Below are 15963 nucleotides of genomic sequence, written 5' to 3' on the forward strand. Positions count from 1 at the left end.
GTCAGAAAGAAGTTAGTTTACCTGAATAATACTACGTCCTATGGCCTAGAAAGGCTAAAGAACTTGCTTAACTTCCCACAGCCGTAGCTGGGGATAAAATCCTCATACCCTGATTCCTTGTACAGAAAGAGTATTTTCTAATTGACACAAACCCTCAGCATTTACACCATTATCAATTAAGTTTCACTGAATTGCTTTGGAATTGTTAGGTAACTAAATGTAATACTTGGATCTAACTCGGAGTTAGTGTGGATTAAGGGTCAAAGGTCAGCCATTGGAGCCATTCTTTGAAATTTTAAGAAGAGGGCTAAAACAAGAGGAATTTACACTGGGTATGTAGCCATTCATATTACTAAATATAGAAAAATCCAGATAAATTTTGTACTTTAAATACTATTAGAACAAGATTATGACCATTAACAATTTTTTTTTTGTAAATTTCACAAAGACTTCTATTATGATGTTGCCCTTTCTGATAATATCTCTTCTAACGTGTTCAGTGTCTGCTGTCACCATCAGACTATAAAGTCCACGCGAGGAAGGACCTCGGTTCATTGCTGTACTCCAGAGCCCAGCACTGCGCCTGGCGCTTGGCGGTAACACGGCTAGTATTCTAAACGGATGATATACATGCATGGATGGACGAAACTTATTTAAGTCCCCTCTTGGCACTTAAACTTCCTAGCATGAATGCCATATGTAGCTTAATTTCTAATTTGTACAATCCCAATGGAAGAAGCTGGCTTACTACTCACCCACACATTCATTCCCTTCTAGAATGTACCCGAAGGGACACTCGCAGCGATAGGAGCCATCTGTGTTGATGCACTGTCCGTGTTTACAGACATCGGGTTCTTTGCATTCATCCATATCTTAAGCAAAGGAGGAAGAAAACGGTGAATAACAAGATACGTTTTTTTTTTTTTTTTTTAAACGCAATGGTACATTATGATCATTTCAGCGTTTAATCGCTGGACTATCCAATACGACAATACAATAATGCAACTGGTGTCCAAATGACATGGCAAAGAAAGTAGAGCTACATTTTTCAAGATAGATGGAGAGCAATAAGCACAGTCAGAGAAAGGGTAAAGAAAAGACCGACTGAGAAAACCCGAGAAATGACACGAATCCAGCACAAGCCACTGACCCACTGCCGAGTCGTCGGGTCCCACGATGATCCCGCTTCCGTAGGGACAGATCTGGCGGAAGGCCTCTGCGGCAGAGACACACACACTCGTTAACAGACAAGACCAGGGGCCCTTAGCCACGGGCTTCTCCCCAAGCATTCTGTGGCGGCCAAATTGCCACATGCTGCGTATATTGATAAATGATGAATAAAATGAGCCCAGAGACCAGAGAAAGTTAACAAGACCCCCCACCCCCAAGAGGCTGTGCCTACCCCTTGGGTGTCTCTGATCTAGAACATAATTAAAAAAGAAAATAACTACCTAGATCCTGAGATATAAAATATTTTTTTAACCAAACATTCTAATAGACCTGCAATTACATTAAATTGTCTTATTGCCTTTAAGGCCTGCAATCTTTTTTTCACGGTCAGTCTGCACCTTGAATGGCCCAAAGGGAGATGCAGATGACGGACGTACCATCGGGTTCAGTGGGGCACAGCTCACAGGGGTCGCCCCAACCTTCTCCCTTCAGGGCGCAGCAGCATTCCTGTTTGGAGTGATTTCTGGATTTGGGTGACGAACATTTCCCTCCTTCAAACTTCGCATAGCAGTAGCTCATCCGCAAATCTGCAGCACAAATTCATGATACCCTTCAGTTGCTTTCCCACCGACTCTTTATCGTACGGTAGTGAATGAAAAGCAATCCCTCACGTTAAGCATGTTCTCCTTTCATTGCCACAGCAATACTCCCTAAGCAATGATAACAGTAACTGAGCTGAAGGCTATTAAAGTCATGGGTAACTTTTGCAGTGAGATCTGATGAACAAATCTATGAGGTCGTACATTTGTTGTTTCTCATTTTAGCCACTACTCCAAAATAACCTGAATGTGAATAATAAAATCCAACACTGTCATAGTTTTCAAAACTGACATCCATCCCTGACCTCAGGATTAGAACATTCACACATGGAACCATTCACAAGCTCCCTTCATTGACAGCTCTGCATGCACGTGTTCTGAGTAAAACTTAGTGAGCACACCAGAGTGAGGCAGCCCTCCTAGTTCTAATGTTTACTGTGGTGCCATACTTATTTATTCTGTACCTCCTAAGGTCTGGAACCAAAATAAAAACCCCAGATCTCAAGCATAGTACAAATAAAGAAGAGGTAATTTTGTGGACTGGCACGAATACAACACCAGGGTCAGTCACTGAAGCGGCTACTCGTGGAGGAGCTGGTTGCAAAATGCAAGTGGGGCTTTTTGAAGATTTTACACACACACACACACACACACACACACACACACACACACACACACACACAGAGCCATGTCAATGTTAAATTTTCAAGGCTCAACAGAGAGAGGGAAAGAAAGAAGGGGGCAAAACTATGGGTAGGTGGGAGTAGAATAGTCTTTCTTTTAAAGAATATGTTTCTTTAATATCAATCATTTGTTAGTGACTCTAACAAGGAAGACGGAATCCATTTCTACAAAATTCTCCAACACTGCTTGACATAATTTTGGAAACTGACTTTTCCATTTCTTATAGAACAAATTGGGTGACTCTAAAATGTGAGCTCATACCGGCCCCTGGAGTGTGTTTTCTCTCAAACTTGACTCTCAAAACCTTGCAAAACTCCTCAGTCATTACACAGAGGCTAAAATCTACAAGTGTTTAGGAACTGCTTTCATATCCATTTTGTATAATTCCTTTTTCCTTATGTCCGACCACCTCTGCCTTTTGCATTCTCTCCTATCTCAACGTTTCAGTCCCAGGAAGCACATTGTCATCATTACCTAAAACAACTGCACCAGCTTTTATTGCATGACAAAGGAGACATTGTAAGTATAACAAAGCTGCCAAACATAACTGAGGGAAAGTTTTCATGAATTAAAGTTTTAAAATATCTATCTAGCTATCAAGCTTTGTAAGTCACATTCAGTGAACTTTCCCAATGAACTTGCTCAACTCTTCATGGCTACCAACTCTTCCAGATAAATCATCTCTCTAGTTTCTAGTCCACTTCCACATCTGTTGTGGCTAGGACCCAGCAAGTCCCTTTCAATGAACAATGCTTTTGAAGCTCAAGCACAGTGAAAGTTAGTCTTTGTCCTGCAGCATATCTGCCACCCGAATGTTTGCTTTGCTGAGAAACTTCCAAGATTTAACAAATGATCATTTCTTGGAGGACACCTTTTAATTTCCTTTATTCAAGTTCTTTGTCACATACAATATTTTATATTTACCAGTATCGTTTTTATTATTTATGCCTATCACTGTCTTAAGGTATAATTCAGTGACTACTCACAAAAATGTCTCAACAAATACACTAAAACTTACCTCTCTCCTTTGTCTTCTGGTTTGTAGTGTTTTTTTTTAAACCTACATAGATGCATGTCCTAAATTTGTGTGTTAAAATTTTTATTTTTCTTTCCTTTAATCACTGGCCTGTTCCAGACCCCAGTCCTCTCTCTCCCACACAACTCCACCCCACCCCTCAGAAAATCTTGGCATTAGATAGAGATTCAAATGCATGAAGTTTTGAGTCAGCCTACGTGACAAATGCCCTTCACTGAACTTTGCAAATGGGAGTGACTCATTTACACCCGTGGTCTTCAGGGCCAGGATATGTTCACCTGAGTCCCATGGCATTTGTTCCTTTAAAAACATAACAATCATGGTTCTGTGGAACTTTCTCATTTCATGAGCAACAGAAGTCTGACTCCTAATTTGTCATCTTAGAAGAAAAACCCAGCTCTCAATTTCCTGGCTCCAGCAAAACCTGCGCTCTGTGGGAGATTCGCTTTTGCTTGTGGTGCTTCTCCAGGATTGGTTTATTGACCGAGGGTGCCTTGCACTGGGAAAGAGAGCTGCGCTCGCCCACATGCCTTAACTAGGACTCACTAGGATGCCTGTTTACCAGCCCATCTGCAAAGAGCCCTTAATGACCTCTGAAATTTCATCAGAACTACAAAAGTCACTTTCCCTGCTGCATTCCTCAGTTCTGGCTCTGCCTCCTGGAGCTGAGTATGTGGCTGGGCTGCTCACAGCTGGGCTGATTCTTCCTGCAGTGCTAGCTTGCTCTGTGACAGGCCAGTGCAAATTGAATTAATAGCCTAGGAGTTTCCTCTGGCCTGCCACATCGGCAGATTCACACCTGGTTTCTCACCACTTTCTTTCCAAACTCGGGCCAAGCCAAAGGCACACAAAAACAAGGGAGTAGGAGTTAGAATTTATCTGGCTGGTCTGTGCCCTACAGAATATCTGTTTGAATCGAGCACCACCCTGAAATCCACACAGACCTCTGAGAGCCACCTTTAAGTTGAAACCCATCAGAAAATTCTCAGCTCTCTCCTTTATCCTTCCAGAATAACCAGTTGAAAAGTAAAAAGCGAATCAGAAAATTAGAAACAATAACAACAGTCTATGAAGGACTCAGAAACTGACAAAGTTTTATCATATATTCAATAAGATTGATTGGGCAGGTATTACTGTTGTTTAAAATAAGGAAACTGAGCTTCCAAAAGGTTAAATGACCTGCCTTAGGGCTGGGACCCCAAATCTAATTTTTGGAATCTCAAATGATATCCAGAGCCTCTTACTTGGTAACATGGAAGCAGAAACAAAAAGCACACATATACACAAAACCCAACAACCAAGAAAAACCCAACCCAACACCAAAATAACAACCACCACAAAACAACAATAAACACTGGTGAAAAAAAGAGAAATATATGTGTTTGTGCTCCCTCTATCTCCCATGAGAATTCATTAAACTAGTTTGTGTAAATAGACAGCCAAGTGCAACTGTATTGTTTGGAAAAGTCTATAAACAGTTTTTTCTGGGACTTAAGCAGTCACTCCATTATGCTGAAGTTCAGGCTCCTTTGATTTTTTTTTTTTTTTTCTTTAATTTGAAAGTCGACCTGGAAGACCCTTGAAAATCTTTACTGAAACACTTGACAAGTATTATTCCTGAAAATGGACTATAGCCAGCAAGAATCACGGTCAGCTTAAATATATCTTTGTTTTCTTAGAGAATATGTGATGTGAGAGAGGAAAGGATACCATACCCTAGGAGCATATGGACTAATCAGCATGTTTTCTGTCTGCAAGCCCATATTCTGCAGGTTACCTCTTAAGAGGCAGGGAATATGTAGCTGAACTTCACCAGGCGTTACTCTTTCCATGGCTCACGATGCTCCTCCACTGATGGGCCTATCAGCATTTGCGTTCGTAGGAGGAGAGAGTTTTAAGTGCCAGGACAGTTGTATAAGCAACTATAACTTGATGGATGAGTTTTAACTACAAAAGTGAAAATGAACCTTCTGACACATGGTAATCATCAGACATCTGGGTAAATGAAAACTCTCCACCTTCCCATTTACAAAGAATCAGAGCTTTGCGATGTTTAAAAAAATAAGACCAAGACCAATACACACAGTTCAAATAATGGAATAATAATAGAAGTCCAAAGCTTTCAGAGGCACTTACCTTGGCACCTCCTTCCGGTGGAGGACAAGGAGAACCCTTCTGGGCACAGGCATTTGAAGCTGCCTTCAGTGTTGCTGCAGGTGCCCAGTGCACAGATTTCTGGCTCTTCAACACACTCATCAATATCTAAAAGAATTACATATGTCAAAGTCAAAACACAACGGAGACACCGTCGGGTACCAAATGCAAAATGTGGAAGTACAAAGTGCAACAAACTTTTCCTAACTCTTACAATAATGAAGACATTTTCCTGTATCAAGATGCTATGAGCTGGACTTCTAGGCTGTGACTGATGACTTTTAAAAAATTAGTCTTGGACAGCCCTTGATGTAAAAATGGAACCTGCAAGCGCCTGCTTAAGGGTGCAATGATAAACCTCTCTTACCCAGGCAAAGTTGCTTGGCTTATCAGAAAAGTCATATATCATATTACCACCCTTGCTTTCTAGGAAAGAAAGCAAGAAACTCCAGAGTCTCACTTCACCGTTGTACAGTAAGCAGAAACTCTGAGATTTTAAGCATGTTGACAGTGAGTCACTCAGTATATAATCTAGGCCTTTGTATTCTCCTCTATCCATCCACAGAGCTTTTCCCAATACTTCATGCTATAGCCCTAAAACTGTGAATTTTACAAAGATACTAACACTCATGGAAAATAAGTGTAATCCTATGAAGTACAAACTAAAGATAATCACAGAAGATGAGGCTTCTAACTCCGATTGGTGGGTTAATCATTCTAAAGACACAAAAATACCTTTCTCGTATAGGCTTTTTCTTTATCATACAGTTAATGGGAAGTTGATACACTTAGCATTGTGGCATGTTTTCTTCAGTATATTAATACATCTTAGCTCTTATAAAGGGGTGGTTAAGGGTGGTCTGTGGTGAAGTCTGAATGGCTTCAGTAACCGTATGTCCTAGTTTGCCTGGGAGAGTTCCAGCTTATGCCAGTTGGCCTGGCTTCATTATTAGTAGTGACCCTTTTCACTTTCAAAATCGCCTTGGCTTGCTCAATAAGTTACATTACCAGCCCCTATGGAAAAAAGTATGGCCACTCTAGTCCAACAAACTCACCCATCTTTTCCCCTGACTTTCAGCAGGAATTTGTAGTGAAGGAAGTGGTCTTAATTCTGAGCCATGCTAATACTTTTTTCCCCTCAACAAAATACAAAATATCTCTTATGTTTTGGGGCTCTTTATCTTCATATGTTTGTGTAAAGAGTTCTGCTCAACACAAAATGTATTCAAATTACACGACTTTATTTCCAAGAGGTCCAACTAAGGAAGATTTAAGAAATTAACTCCAATATCTTGACTTAGTGTTGTAAATACCACATGATATATATTCCAAAAATGTGTAATGCAAAGTGATTATTTTCCTGTACAATGAAAAGTAAGCTTCTTCATCTCTCCATGTTAGTAGGCTATATTTATAATTATGTCATGTTCCCTGTGGTTTATTAATGAATCTGAACTGCTGTTGATTATTGAATTACTCTATTCCCACACTCCCTCCACTCCCACATCCAACCTTCTCTTTAAAAAAAAGCTAACTTGGTAAAAATGCTCAGACATTTCTTTTCAGTTATTTTTATCATTGTTATGAGTCTTTCTCTTATGGTAGAAATTGGCTTGTAGGTACTGATTTATTAAGAATGAAGACAAATATTGTACAATGGACACATTTATTGACCATTTGGGAAGTTGTTCTTATTTCTATATATTTTCATTCTGTTCATATTAAAGAAATTATGCATTAATCATGGAGTTAAAAAGCCAATCTTCAATAAAAGTAAAATAATACTTTTAATAATTTGCATTTTGATAAAATGCTCCCATTTAAAATATCACCACTTGACCATTAGTTAAATTGGAAATATAATAAAATTCTCATTGATAATATTAAAAGTAAAGAAAATTCTCACTCATTGTTAATTAGATGCAGACCTGTTTAAAGTTAGGGGCATGAACTAGGTGAATTCTTGAAAATCCTTTCAACTCTACTTGTTTATAAAGTTCTGGCAATTAACGTCCTTCACTTAATGCAATGACGTAAGTGTTGAGATTAAAGGAACGTAATATCATAATATTTGCTGAGAATTTACCTGTAATGACACATATCCAGTGCTCTATAGATAAAAACAACATAGACAAATTATATAACCACATTCATCCAACCTTGAATGTGGTCACCTAAAAGATTTTAACTGGAATCAGGAGTTATTTTTTAGCTGCAAACTATTGCAACTTAAAAATGTGTAATTTGGGAACAGTGGGAGTGAAACACAACGTTCTCATAAGCTTTCTAAAAGCACAGTGAAAAAGAGTCAGGGTCATATTACCATATGGACAGAGCAAAATTACATCATCAGAGATTAGCACAAGAATTCTGTTCTTGTCTTGCCAGAAGGATCAGACCATGTCATACACTCTCTGCACTTGCATTTGTTTCTGATGAAGTACTTCAAACTGAAGACACCATGACAAAAACTCTGATTTTGGTATTTCTAATGTAGTAACCAATACTGCTCATTTCCAAACACTGATAGCCTTCCTACCTTCACACTTGTCATTCTGCAGACTGTATCCAGGTGGGCAAATGCATCTGTAGGATCCATCCAAGTTTTGGCAGGTACCTGGTGCACATTTTCTGGGTTCTAGTAGACATTCATTGATATCTGCAAAGAAAAGGGATAATGAAGGAAGAGGTTCCCACTGGCATGATTTCCATCAAACAAATGAAATGCAAAGAAACTGGAATCAAGTCAAAGAAATATATAAAGCCAATTAAAAGCCCATAAAATTCCACCATGGAGAAAAATAAACAACTCGATAAAAATAAGCCTTACCTACTTTCAAAAGCATGCAATATATCAACCATATTCTATTTGACCTACTACTACAAACTAAATATTTCCAGAAAAATGTAGCATGTGAAAAGTCAGTGAGTATAAAGATTTTAAGGACACCTAAAAGATTATACGAGAGCTTACTACAAAAGTATTTTGAAGAAGAAAAAAATCACAATTGTTCACAGAACAATTTCAATGTTTTAACTGTTAAAGTTAACAGCTTAACTGTTCTCTCAGTACAAGTAAACCTAATTTTTAAAAATAAGAGGAAAAGTGATTATGTATATATATTTTCTTTCTCTTTCTCTCTTTCTTTCTTTTTTTTTTTTTTTGTTCACAGAGTCTCACTCTGTTGCCCGGGCTACAGTGCCTTGGTGTCAGCCTAGCTCACAGCAACCTCAAACTCCTGGGCTCAAGTGATCCTTCTGCCTCAGCCTCCCGAGTAGCTGGGACTACAGGCATGCGCCACCATGCCCGGCTAAGTTCTTCTATATATTTTTAGTTGTCCAGCCAATTTCTCTCTATTTTTAGTAGAGACTAGGTCTCGTTCCTGCTCAGGCTGGTTTTGAACTCCTAACCTTGAGCGACCCTAGCCTCCCACAGTGCTAGGATGACAGGTGTGAGCCACTGCGACCGGCCTATATATATTTTTTCTAATTAAAAAAGTTTTTTACAGGGAGGATTAGTGTAATTCTACCCTGACTCTTCCTCTATGCTTCCCGAATAAAAGGGTTGGGGTAGAAACTGCGCGATTCCTCGAGTGGCCTCTGGGAGCGCTGTCTCCAGGGTCTTCCTGAGCCTCACACTCACCCACGCAGGTCCTGCCGTCCGGAGCCACCTCGTAGCCTTCATTGCACTGACACTGGAAGGACCCCACCGTGTTGATGCACTGGCCATTTCGGCAAAGGTTCCCATTTCCAGTTGCACATTCATCAACATCTGCCAAAAAAAAAAAAAAATCTGATCTATTTCAAAGAAAACGTCATAATCCTAGCAATGACCAACACCCTTTAAAGGGAAAAATACTTATTCTGAATTTCTGTGGCCTTTGCTGGCTCAGCCAAACATAAGGAATTCCAATGAAGATCTAGTTTTTAACACTAGAGCTGACTTTAGGAACCTATGCAAACTGAGCAGTAAGATTACATCATTATATTAGAGGCTGATAATTTACAATCAAATTTTATATCAGTTTTATCTTGATAGGCCTTTAGATTTTATTTTTAAAAGCTAAAACTGATTTACTAAATACACAATTCGGCTGAGGACATTATTTACAATTCTTGCAATTAGGAGTATTTAAATGAGCCTATCGCATAAAAATATAAAATAAAAATTTAAAATAAAAATCGTTACTCTTGCCTAGCACCTTTTATAAGGGGCATTTTAGAGATTCAATAATTTATTTCTTTTAAAAGAGGCTACAGTGAAACATCTAGGTAAGAAGTTTCACATTATTCCTGAATTATGTAATTTCTATGCAAAGAATCGCTTCTGTGTACTTTAAAACTTAGTAAATTTCATTTGTTTTGAAATTTATTTAATTCATAGAGAAGTAGACATAAAAATTATAGCTGCTAATGAACATTTTAATAAAAGAGCAGTCCCCCCCCCCATTTCACTTTCCAGGGCTTTACTTGCCCAAGGTCAACTGTGGTCTGAAAATAGGTGATACACTATAAGAAGATATTTTGAGAGCGAGAGACCCCATTCGTATAACTTTTATCAGTATATGGTTATAACTGTTCTATTTTCTTATTAGTTATTGCTGTTAATCTCTTACCATGCCTAATTTATTCATTAAAGCTTATACTAGGTGTGTGTGTGTGTGTATATATATATATATATATATGTATGTATAGGAAAAAACAGTATATTAATATATAGAGTTTGGTACTATCTTTGGATTCAGGCATCCACTGTGGGGTCTTGGAATGTATCCTCTGCCATTTAGAGGGGGACTCCTGTCCTGTATTTGATGGTTAATTAGCACGTTATATTTCACAAATCCTGTAACCAATTGTTTTGCATAAGATAGCATATATTTGAAAAAGACAGCTGGAACACTGAACATGGTGCCAATTATAAAGAACACACATAAAACCGACTTCCTCAGGTGAAGCACCATTTCGCACACGCACCTATACAGTCGTTGTTGTGAGAAAGGATGAAGCCATGATTGCAGCGGCAGTTGAAGGACCCAATGGTGTTCCGGCAAGTTCCGTTCCCACAGGCATCTCTTTCACACTCATTTATGTCTAAGTAGGAAGAAAGGCCATAGAGAAACATAACTACTGAGGGAAAAAGCAGTTACATGGTTACTAGGGTTAAAGAGCATCCCAAGGTTTACAAAGTCTCAGGTGTCGGCTGAGAACTTCTTGATGTTGGTCTCAGCCCCACCAGTGGGGGCCCCTCCCTGTGAGAGACCAGTGAGAGGCAGAAGTACCAACTGAGCACTGGGAATAAATCCGTTCCCTGGCTAGCATGAAAAAGCAGGCAAACTCAGGACATGAGACCTGAACAAGAATTATTTTATTCTATTTACTTCTAGAATTCTCCTCCGTTGCCACTTTTCTCAAATATTTTCACTTGAAAATGGAAAATATTCTGTGTGCATCTGGGTCTTGATGTGTTGCCACCTTTGGCAAACTTCAACCTTTAAGATTCTCACTCCAATTTACCAAAAAGCAGTGACTCACCCAGCCTAACCCCACAATCAGCAACAAAATAACCCTAGCTTTCTAGCTTACCTGCCAGTGTAGACAACTTTCCCTCTTTCTCAATCACCCTAAAAACACAGGACAACTCCCGTCAATAACTCATCTCATTCTTCTAAACTATCCCAGTATGACGGCACTTCATTTGGTCTTCTCACACACGCCTGCATTGCTATCTGCCTTTTTATTTGTCTATGACTTTCCTCTTTGGGTGTTTTGTAAAGTTGTTCTGGCATATCATATGTCTTTGCATCTCATCACAGCAGCTAGCATCTTTCTTATAGAGAGTAGGTACACACGACATTAATGAGGAAATAAAGAATTTAAGTGACAGAAAGTTGATACTGCTGGCTTGAGAGAATGAGGTGGACAAGGACAAATGGAGAGAGAGGGAGTGGAAGGCAACACCCGAGAATAGCAAAATTAGGATTAGGATTTCCTTTCCTTTAAATTTTGGATGTAAAGATAAGCTGTCTGTGGTCTGGAATCAGGAAACTATTGCTGACCCAAAGAGACTCTAATGTGTGTGTGTGTGTGTGTGTGGTGTGTGGAGCCGACGTCCAGCTGAGTCACTACCAGCAATCAAGAGTTTTTGCCTTGATTCATTCTGAGTCAAGCTGGTGAAGTTCTTGGTTAGGGCAGGTTCTTTGTTAGTGGGATTCCACAAGACTCGGATGGACAAAAGAGAAAGAAAGTTGGGCAGGGTCTCATGGCTATGCAAGAGTTAGCTGCCCAGTGATGAGCAGGGCTGATGATGATATTTTAATTAAAACTCAATATTGCTTTGGGGAAGACTAAACTTGAAGAAAATGTTCATCTTCACGGATGAATCCGGTTATAGCCAAAGCTTGGCCAAAGCCAAGCACTTTAAACGTGACTCTAGTAATTGTCCTTCTTCCAGCTGGGAAACTGACTCATGTGCTTGAAGTCCCCAAAAGACTTAATGGATATTGCTTTAAAATAGAAAAAGGAGGGAAAGGGAGAAAATGACTGATTACATATTTGAAGTCTGAAGTTTACTCTAAACTGGTATCCTGACAGTACTGTAATCAAGGAAGAGATTTAAAACTGTGAGCTCTTTTTCCCCTAGAAAAATGATTCTTATCTTATTCTATTCCATTTTTTTTTTTTTGCTTTTGTAGGGTCTGTAAATTTAGGATCTGATACAAAGTATAGACTCTTCTGAAAAAAATGCTCATTCTCACATTCAAAAGCTGAACTCAAAAGCAAACCCACATGAATATTATGAAAGAACAGACTATTAACATTAGCAAAAATTAATTTAATATCTTTCTCAATTTATCCCTTAGTCAAAAGTCAGTTTTTCTACACTGATAGCCAAATGAGTATCAAGAAGAGGTTTATTATGTTCAGATTGCCAGAGATTAGACCGGATGTCACTGCTGTTTACCTGCCTGTATTTTTATTTGGTAAACAGTGAAATGACTACTAGAAGACTTAGTATTAAATTGTATCCATATTCAGACCCAAATGAATTTTTCAATAGTATATGGAAAAAATGAAATGATAATCACACACTTACCCAAACACATGGTTTGGTCAGCATTTGTTTTAAAACCAGTGTGGCAAAGGCAATAAAAGCTTCCAACTGTGTCAATACACTGTCCATGGCTGCATATGTTGGGAATTTCTTGACATTCATTGCGATCTGTAAATAAAAAGCATCTTAAGCATCTTAAGGGGAGACTTAGAAGACAAAATCTAATTAAATAACTTACTTCTAGGTATTATTCTCAGGAGTAATCCTAGCTCCAAACTAAATTAGTGCAACAGACACTAGCAGTGTATTTATTTTTGCCCTCACATTGGTTAATACTCACTCTCATTTACCAGACATATCCAGAATATGTTAACAACACATGAAATAATGAAAAACGGGCAATAATTTAAAAATGTTCTGAAAGATAAAAAAAAAAACTTATAGGTAGAATGTGGGAGAAAGATTCAAGCTGGGAGGCTTTTCCATTTGATTTTCTGTCTATACAGCATCACAGATTGAAGTATTTTGTCTAGTTAAGACTGAGTGCCTAAAATCACGGATACTTCATGGCTTTCTTTGGAAATGTATATCAAAGTCAAACAAATTCTGTTGCTAAGATTAAGGGTTTTTTGATGGACAAACCACATTGCCCCTTGTTCAAATGGTACCTCGTTGTTCTGTTTTGTCTCTAAAACCTTTCATTCCATCTTAACCAAGTCTTCATGTCCACATAGGGCTTCTTTCAGCATGTGACAATCTTAATGACATCTCTTTCTTTTTGCTCATAGTCATTTGAAGAAAAGCCCTCTCATCTTGCTTCTGCCAGTTTTTAAGTTCTAAATTATATTTATCATCAACTGAATCTTTGTTGCTTTCTGGAATTCTGATTATCTGAGGGCAGAACTAATGCATGAATTCACAAATGACATAATCACATGCCCACTTATGTCTCTAATTCTTTAAAGCATTCAACACTATGTTTAGAGTAAATGTAATTTGAAGAGCACTGTGCCATCCTGATTTTCCTACTGTCACAGTAGAAAGTGAACAGAGTGCCAACTTTGCTATAGATGCTGTAGAGCACACAGCATCCTGCTCTTAATAGAATTAAGAATTAATCCAGACTTGCCGTTTGGCCTGCCCCGTCTATTGAGAACATAGCAGTCATGAATGGGCACTTTTTGCTGCACAGAGCAACCTTGCCTGTCCCAGAACAGATAGCTTCTCTACTTCATGTGTTCAGGTTGACATTTACAACTATCTCCTACTTACTAGAGCTGATGAATCACCATATGGTTTAAAAGTCCCAAGTGAGACTGACTGTATCAGTAAGCGGGGAAAAAGGGGTAGAGTAACTTAGGAGCCACTGCTAGCCCATGCAGAAATTCTAGTAAATAAATTAGGATTGTTCTCACTTGAGAAAACGGATTTAAAATGAGCAACTGCTTCTCAGAATAGGCAGAGGAAATTGATTTCCATTCTCAAGTTAATGAAGGGAGCTGATCCTGAGGAAGAGCCATAGCTGGCCCAAAGCTTTGGCACCTTCAGGTAGTACTGGATCTGGAAGTACGCAGGAGACCAGGTATGCCTGCATCTGGGTCCCACAAGGAAAGAGAGAGCACTAAGGAATCGCTAATTAGGAATTTTCTTTCCTCTACTATCCTATTTCATGATGGCTTAAAAAAAAAAGAAAAATGAAATATGAAGTACTTTGAGGTTCTATTGATGAAACGGAAAGTTACAATTCTAGAGAACTTAGTTGTGAAGTTCTCACTTGGTCTTGAGTTCAGAAAACTAGGTTTCTATAAGCACCAGGATTCGAACCCCCAGGAGATTCCACTTGAGGTTGGATTAGGAGGTCTGAACAGGCTGGGGGGGGGGGGAACCCAGCAAGCTGAGAGAGAGGACATTATGAGGGGATAGTTGGGAAGAAAGTGTCTTTTTGCCTTTATCTGGGCAAGACATTTCAGAAGAGGGCTGCGTTTGCTCTGATTCAACCAGCTGCTGAGGTCAGACTAGCATCCTGAGCTCAGATACCTAATTGTTCTCTCGGACCTCTCAGCAACAAGGTGAGCGCTACGGCCAGCTGTGATTGGAGGTCTGAAATGATGTATTTATGAATTCAAATAAAAATCTCATGATCGAGAGAAAGTTTTAGTTCTTTTCATTTTAAACGCAAGAGGAGGGGAGTACTCTGCAACATGGCTGAAAAATGCTATGTATAGGATAGTATTTAAAGATATTTTAAAAAAATTTAAAAGTGAGACATAAATGAAGACATTTCCAGAATGAGGTCTTTAACCCTGGAGGCTGAAAAGTTGCAGAACTCAAGGACATTCCCTTTCTTCTGAAGATTTCAATGTAAGGGGGAACTTGAGCTTTTGGCTACAAACAACACTCACCCACAACACTTAACTGCTGGTAAGGCCAGATGCATTTTATGTATGTTAATGTTCTACAAAAAAACATGAAAGGGCTTAAGCTCCAGCACACTACAGCTGGATGTCTTGTCTTGATCTATGAATAGCTCTTTCCCACTTCTTGCCTGAGTGTGAAACGGTGTGAAAAGACACATTCTATATTATCAGCAATTCTTTATTTTGCCTGGAATTATTTCACCCAGTGCTAAAGAGATATAAATTACGGGCAAAATGCAGGGAAGTGATATCAATGCCAAGTTTCACTAGGGTATTGTGGTTCATATCAGAGACGTCCCTATTTTTCCTGTCCTGTATTTTTAATACATGGATAACAACAGCTCTGTTGACAAAATACTAAATACTTGCACATGTTTCTTTAAACTCAACAAAACAAGTCTTGATTCTCAATGTGATTTTTTTGTTCTGCTATTACACCCTCTTCCCACCAAGGTCTCATAAAACAATGCAAAATACCCTACAGAGAGCAGTGCACTTCCTACCACTTAATCATTGGTAGGCAAGGAAATCCAAGGAAAATCTGACCATGTTCCCCTGTGTTGTTTCATTCACAAATGCATAAAGTATCCAGGAAACTCACTGTGAAATGAACCATAAGCAAAATAACATATTCCTCCTGACCTCTTTGCTAAATACACAGTGATTTATAATTACTTAAAAACTTAAAAGAAAATCATTTTCAGGTATTATATTGTTTCTGGGCTGATTTTCCAACCACTGGCTACAAGAGACCACTTATCAATTTAAGTTGATAACACATCCATCCTTCTTATTTCTACCACATCCCTGACAAAAGCAAATAACAACAAAAAATCTAATCTCTTGGGGACA

General features: G+C 38.8%; 1 protein-coding gene across 1 annotated transcript in view; it reads right to left on the reverse strand.

Annotated features, from left to right (window-relative positions):
• Nucleotides 1-15963, reverse strand: part of FBN1 (fibrillin 1) — a 235036-nt gene that overhangs the window by 25485 nt on the left and 193588 nt on the right. Inside the window, exons 46-53 of the mRNA XM_076004337.1 lie at nucleotides 12737-12862; nucleotides 10618-10734; nucleotides 9287-9415; nucleotides 8183-8302; nucleotides 5626-5751; nucleotides 1608-1757; nucleotides 1151-1216; nucleotides 756-872 (exon numbers count right to left, since the gene is read on the reverse strand). Coding sequence (XP_075860452.1) covers nucleotides 756-872; nucleotides 1151-1216; nucleotides 1608-1757; nucleotides 5626-5751; nucleotides 8183-8302; nucleotides 9287-9415; nucleotides 10618-10734; nucleotides 12737-12862 — 951 coding nt within the window. The remainder of the gene's footprint in view (nucleotides 1-755; nucleotides 873-1150; nucleotides 1217-1607; nucleotides 1758-5625; nucleotides 5752-8182; nucleotides 8303-9286; nucleotides 9416-10617; nucleotides 10735-12736; nucleotides 12863-15963) is intronic.

This window comes from Microcebus murinus, chromosome 6 (assembly GCF_040939455.1).
Source record: "Microcebus murinus isolate Inina chromosome 6, M.murinus_Inina_mat1.0, whole genome shotgun sequence".
Lineage (NCBI taxonomy): Eukaryota > Metazoa > Chordata > Mammalia > Primates > Cheirogaleidae > Microcebus > Microcebus murinus.